General features: G+C 35.4%; 2 protein-coding genes across 3 annotated transcripts in view; both read left to right on the top strand.

Annotated features, from left to right (window-relative positions):
* The window catches only part of LOC109009894 (mediator of RNA polymerase II transcription subunit 15a-like), a 10908-nt gene extending 9698 nt beyond the window's left edge, over positions 1-1210 (top strand). Inside the window, exons 11-12 of one of the 2 annotated variants that reach the window (XR_004797804.1) lie at positions 25-113; positions 615-1103. Coding sequence is in view for 1 of the 2 variants with exons in the window: in XM_018990544.2 (XP_018846089.2) it covers positions 25-113; positions 615-822 (297 nt within the window). In the remaining variant the exon portion in view is untranslated. Of the gene's footprint in view, positions 1-24; positions 114-614 lie in introns of both variants that reach the window. The other variant, XM_018990544.2, reaches the window with a different exon arrangement.
* Positions 1211-2050: 840 nt separating this feature from the next.
* On the top strand, positions 2051-2866 carry LOC109009899. The gene has a single exon (XM_018990551.2). It carries the CDS (start codon positions 2070-2072, stop codon positions 2682-2684), a length of 615 nt encoding a protein of 204 aa, XP_018846096.1. The 5' UTR covers positions 2051-2069; the 3' UTR covers positions 2685-2866.
* Positions 2867-6859: the final 3993 nt, after the last annotated feature.

Here is a 6859-nt window from a genome sequence, read left to right as displayed (position 1 = left end):
TATATTTACTTCACTGTTTTGCAGTCACCGATTCAGCCATTAAGATTGCTTGTTCCCTCAAATTATCCAAATTGCTCCCCGATTCTCTTGGACAAATTTCCAGTTGAAGTCAGGTAACGGAATTTCTCGCTATGCCTTTTCTTTTATACCTTGCTTTTGGCATAAATTCAAGATATGAAGTTTATTTCCCCATACTTAATGAAGATAACAATTTCTTTTAATCCTTGTAAGAAAATGAACATTATATGAAATAGAGCCTCTGTATTTCATTTGTAGCTTCCTAAAATGTTTTCAGAAAAAGAAAAAGGTCATTCATATGTTGTTGGTTTACCATAAAATGAATAATTTCATCCATTTATCACCTAGTTTTTGGTGGATTGGTTTCCTTCTCTCTTCTGTGGAAACACGGGCCTCGTGTTTCGGTACCTTTCTTTATGGCCAGATATCGTAATGCTAAGTGACTTCAAACCTTTCCTCAACATGATTATTTATGAATTCCTCGACCCCAATTTTTAATCCATACTTCCCGTCCTTATCCTCAAAGTCGAAGTATTTATCCGAGAAATCCTTCATCTCTAACACGCAAAATTGGGTTTGATATTCTGCTTTGACAGTAAGAAGTATGAAGATCTTTCGGTGAAGGCAAAGTCAAGGTTTAGCATATCTTTGCGAACCCTTTCACAACCCATGTCGCTTGGCCAGATAGCAAGGACTTGGGATGTTTGTGCTCGAGCGGTTATTTCCGAGCATGCACAGCAGAGCGGCGGGGGTACTTTCAGCTCAAAATATGGGACTTGGGAGAACTGCTTGAGCACTGCATGATCATCTTTATGGGTTGTAGACCCACACAAAGTTACCATTGCTAGAGTTTTGTTACAATCAACCTTTGATGCAGAGTTTGCTGCAGCTGCGCCTGGCAAACAGTTTTTGGAAATAAGACTTACATTAGCTGCCATGTTTATCAAGGGATATATATATACGTAGTTGCTTGTAGAGAAAGTTCGTCAATTGTCAACCTCAATCCTCCTGGATTGAAGACAAGACTTGGTGTAATAATGTATATTGTAGAACACAGAATTAATCCCGCATTATAGAAATGTATACTGGGTTGTTTCGTCTGTAATTTATGCCAGTTCTTAGGATATTTCAACTATATATTTTATATTTGTCCTAGCGAACAAATTGAGTTGAAGATATGATTTTTAAGACCTATGTTGTGTTTGGATGTTGAACTGAGTTGAGTTGATTTGAGATGATAAAATATTGTTAAAATATTATTTTTTAATATTATTATTATTTTGAGATTTAAAAAAGTTGAATTGTTTATTATATTTTATATTAGAATTTAAAAAAATTATAATGATGAGTCGAGAGATGTTTAGTAACCAAACAAAACCTTAAATTAGCTGCCACGAGGTTCTTGTCTATAACTGGATGAGAGAGCTACAGTTGTACTAACCCCCCATCCGACACTCGGCTTTGTTTATTATTAGCAAGTTTGCATGGAAGACACATCATTAATAATTCTGCTAAGATATGATTTAAACAACAATTAATTAATTTTTTTAAAAATCGATTTCTATCATATTTATAAGGTAAAAGGCTTGCTCTTTACATCGTGGATCTATTAATAGAGTTTAATCTACTGGCACCACAAATGAACTCATGCCATGTTTGCAACCATTAAATCCTCTCAAACTCCAATGCATTCACAATCATATTTAATTTTTCTTTCCATTTATTAATTAAATGACATCCACGTGAAATGAGTAACGATGCTTACGCAATATAATTCACAATACATATTTTAAAATGAGAATATTTTTATAAAGTTATGTTATTTAAACCATAATTGTATCACGTGTCTAAAAGTTACGTCTATTTACGATTTTTAATCTGATTAAACCCCTAAACCAACGGCACTCAACTTGGGATTCAGAAGCTTCCAGCGTTACAAGAATACCCTCGAGTCAGCTCGTAAATTACAATTATACCGATCCCCTTCCAAGTATTTCACTTGCACTGTCTCTCACCCTCCCTCGCTAAGAGTAGTGGCGTTAGAACTTAGAATGGCTTCATCTTCAAGAAACAAATCGAACGTTCAAGATTCTCATGCGTTTCAGAGATCGTTGCCGTCGAGGTGCCCATCCTCCTCGGCATTCGCTTCCTCGAGCTCGACCTTCTCCTCCCGATCTTCGACCTTCTTCACGCGATCCCCCAAGCCCGCCGACATGCACGGACGCCGCTCCTCCTTTACCTCGCCATATTATTCCGTACGGTTTTCCATCGAGCGGCCAACCTCTCCGGGACGTTCTTCGATCTATATGAGGAAGCAAGCCAACAACACTGCGGTGTCGTCCAGCAAGAAGAACGTCGCGTGCGCCTGTTCTCCTACGACGCACCCCGGCTCTTTCCGATGCTCTATGCACAAGGCTTCTGCTGAAAATGGAGTCAAGCATGGCCATCAACAGAGAACGGAGTCGCAACAGCTGAGTCTTCGGAGGTCGGCGATGAAGAATTCACTGGTGAGGATAGGAGGAGTACTGGAGGGTGGCGACTTGGTCATGAGAAGAGCCTTGTCGGCTCTGATTAGGCCCTCGTCTCACCAGCAGCGGCGCAGATCAGCCTTGTTTAAGCCGATGCCGAGTCTTCTCTCGGTAATGTCCAAAGCCGATGACTCTTGAATTAACTCGGGAGCGGTTTAATTTGTTTTTCGGGTTTGAGAAGTGGCGGCTGGGTAGGATATACATACGTAGTTGGTGCCATGAAAATCTTGCCAGAAGAGTTTTTCTTTAAAGATCACGAAAAATTCTTTAAAAAAAGGCAAAATTTAGTCTGGTATTTATAATGAGAACGTAATTATTCTGTGAAAGTGTAATTCTGAACCTTTTTGAAGCGTACGTGAATGGAATTATGCGGATCGAGGTCTTGTACTGTAAACGTACGTACGTAATTATATTTCACAGCTAGCCCAGAATTAGAAAGCGGAGAAAAAATCTATTTATCGCCATTTTTCTTATCATCCTCTCATCGATATAACAAGATATGATAGGTTCACAAATTTTTTAATACATTGATTTAAGTGATAGAATGGAATATAATATATATATATATATATATATTGTCTGATGTTTGTTGTTTTTTATTTTGATGGAACAAGACTGAAACAAAGGGAAGGGAGTGCTAATCTTTTGAAGACCGTTTCTTTAGGCATGAATTTACAGCATCCCTAGTTTTTTAATCCAATTCCTGTTGTCTCTTTACCCAGAAAATAAATAATAATGTCACCAAAATCCCAATAATAATGACAATTTTGGTAAATAATAATGATATTCTCGTTCCTAAAGGAAATGATGGTCAATAACTAACATGATTGCATGCATGTTTTGGGAGAGGAGACATCTGCATGGATATGTTGAAATTGTCTTGGCTTTCTTGAACTTGCGGGTAGTGACCTGCATGCTTTGCTTTTTTCTTTTTCTTTTTTTCTTTTTTTCTCTTTTTATAGAAGGGTTTCAAATAATGTTTTGAATACCGTATCAAAAATCGTATCAATCAAAGTACTAGAATAAAATATTTCGATATCAATATCGTTTCGTATACCGTTTTGAGATAGTCGATATATGAATAAATTATATATATATAAATTATATTCTAAAATAATAATCTATATATGAATAAATTATATATAAATACATATATATAAATTATAAATAGTCTAATCTGAATTGGAGATCAAAAAATAAGTTTGTAGTTTGTAAAAATGAAAAAAAAAATTGAAGGCCGAAATATAGGCCGGTATAGGCAGAAATTGAGGTCGGTATCGGCCGGTACGAAACTCATATAATACATGTACCGACCCAGCTGCCAATACGACAAATATCAGCCATACCGACCGGTACGGTACGAGATTGAAAATAGTGATTTCGTATCCAAATTTTTCATTTGCAAAACCGAGTCATATGCCATCAGAATATCAAGCTCTTGGCAATGTCCTGCTTTGCTAACAATCGGCATGTGCTTGCAGGATCTTATGTAGCTCCCATGTGTAATTTTAATTGAATTTTATTTACGATGTGTTTAAAATTAAATTATCATACAAATCAAATGCTATTATTTTAGCGATGACTTCCAAAGATAAATTCTTTTTTTTTTTTATTTTATACATTTGGGGAGTAATCATTTTTTAGCTTTTGTTATAGGTTTAAAAAGAATTTATATTTACCAAAGGCATGTATGTAGCCTTATTGGCATAAACTTTAGCCTCCAAAAATGGGGAGGGGGGGTTTTGAATCCAATACTTCTATTTTGGTGACTAAGAATTTATGTCAATCGGCCCCATGCATTTGGCAAATATAAATTCTTTTTAAACCTATAACAAAAGCAAAAAAATGATTACTTGCCAGTTGCCTTTAACAAAACAATAATAAAACTTGTTTAGGGCCTTTAGTCTATTATTGCATTGGGCTTGGGCCTAAAGCAGGTAAGGTATCGCCCATTATAATATTATGGGCAGAGAGAGAGAGGGCCATGCTGCTCTCCAACTTAAGGGCCCAAAGAACAATGGCAGAACCTTAGGCACGACGCGAACCCATAATCAACGTTTTTAATTTCGTACCGTACCGGCCGGTACGGCCGAAATTTTTCGTTTCGGCCGTCCGGCCGGTACAGGTACTAGATATATACCGTACCGGCCAAAATACCGGCCGTACCGGCCGTTTCGGCCGTTTCGGCCTAAATTTCAGTCTGTACCGGCCTATACCGGCCTATATTTCAGCCGGTACCGGCCGATATTTCGGCCTGTGTTTTTTTTTTTTCGTTTTTTCAAACTACAAGTTTATTTTTTGACCCCCAATTTAGATTAGACTATTTATAATTTATATGTATGTATGTATTTATATATAATTTATTCATATATAAACTATTATTTTAGAATATAATTGTTATATATATTTATATATATAATTTATTCATATATCGACTATCCCGAAACGGTACACGAAACGGTATCGGTACTGAAATATTTCGTTCCAGTGTCTTGACCGGTATGGTATTCAAAACATTGCCCATAATACCAATAAGCATTAAGCTCAATGAGAAAACCAACTATGAAACGAAAAAGTAAAAACACCCTTCATAATTGAAATGGGTTTGGACCTTTTTTTTCAACGTAAATTGCATAAAAAAGTATAAGTATATTTTGTATAATGAGATGGAATGAAATAATTTTAGATAAAAGTTAAATAAAATATTATTTTTTAAAATAATTATTATTTTTGAATTTGAAAAGATTATATTTTTTATTATATTTTGTATAAAATTTTAAAAAAATTATGATGATGAGATAAAATGAAATGAAATTATTTCTGTATCCAAACAGAATTTAAAAAGAAGATTAAAATACAAATTATAGTTATAAATATATATATATATAGCATTACGCGTTGCAAATATCGATCAAATTAAAGATGTTTTTTTTAATCTTTTTGTGCAAATACGGCACGACCAACTGTATGACCCCTTTGTTGGAGGAAGTGTTTGTTTTTAGAATATATATCTTTAGCTTAAGGCCAAGTACTCAATTTTGAGCAGTTTTTTTTTTTTTTCCCGTTGAGTTGGCCTGCGTCAAATCTAGCATCAACCTCAGACTACATCAAATCTGTTACGAACGCGAGTGACTGAACGAGTAATTGGTGAATCAACAATAAAAGATGCTGGATCACTCAGTCGTGCTTTACCTATTACAGATAAATTTTGATAAAAGACGTGGGTTGTTTAGTAAAAATCACAATTCTGCAAATAAATTATTTAAATATTTTTCAGATGCCTCCATTCATGGAATCCTTCCAAACTAATAACCATGGGTTTACGAGGAAAGTATTACAAGGAATGGCGGCAAGCAACCCATGAGAATAAAATAGGTGTCTGCGGGGTGGCTGGGCGCCGCGCCGCACCACACCACACCACACCAGACCGCGACCAAAAACAATATTATAGAGTGAAATATGCAAAAACTAATGTGCATAGTTTAAGGCAATTTTGAAAGCGTGTAAAGTAGGTAGAAAATGTGTGGTGGAGTTTGAAAGATTGAATTGGAATCAGGGTCAGCTTCACTGTACTGAATCGACCGAGGAAATGTGAGTTGGCATTCTTCTGTCTGTCGTTGTCGTTGTCGGCTAGCACATCAACAACAGCCCCACGAACCCCCTGTCCCCATTTAAATATACGAAACAAAAGTGTTATTGGGCACGACAAATATACTGCCGAAACTTGGAGTAGTTTACGACGTTACGTGTTCCAAATTGATTGATAGCTCCATTGATTTCCACATTACTATACTATCATATTTAAGTTGATTTGCAATACATTCCATAGCCATCTGTCCCTCCTCCTCTTCTTCTTCTTCTTCAACTTTTGAGTAACATATACACGTAATATTATTATAAATTAATAATATCTTTATAAATTAATTACTAAAAATATCTATTTTTTAAAAATATTATTATATAAAATATTATAAAAAGTGACGTATATTGTAAACGATTCGATGGTATCAAATAACAGTTATACGGTAAGATCATATTTTCAACCTTTGAGATGAACCCAGCGAGTCCAAAAATCCAAGACTACAATAATCACGAGGCAAGTTAGGGTATTAAGGGTAAGTCCCTTAACATTCCAATTTCTCGACACGTCTATACTAATATAAATTGATCACTTGACAGTGAAAATAATAGAATATATAATATCTCATAACAAGATAAGAAGGGCATTTTATTGTACCCGTGTCCATGGGGTTGTGCGGATATTAAAAGGTAATGTATATAAATATAGATGCATGCAATATGAGTCATTTTAC

The sequence above is a fragment of the Juglans regia genome, chromosome 12 (assembly GCF_001411555.2).
Source record: "Juglans regia cultivar Chandler chromosome 12, Walnut 2.0, whole genome shotgun sequence".
NCBI lineage: Eukaryota > Viridiplantae > Streptophyta > Magnoliopsida > Fagales > Juglandaceae > Juglans > Juglans regia.
Note: the sequence above shows the minus strand (reverse complement) of the source record. Positions and strands in the feature narration are given on the sequence as shown.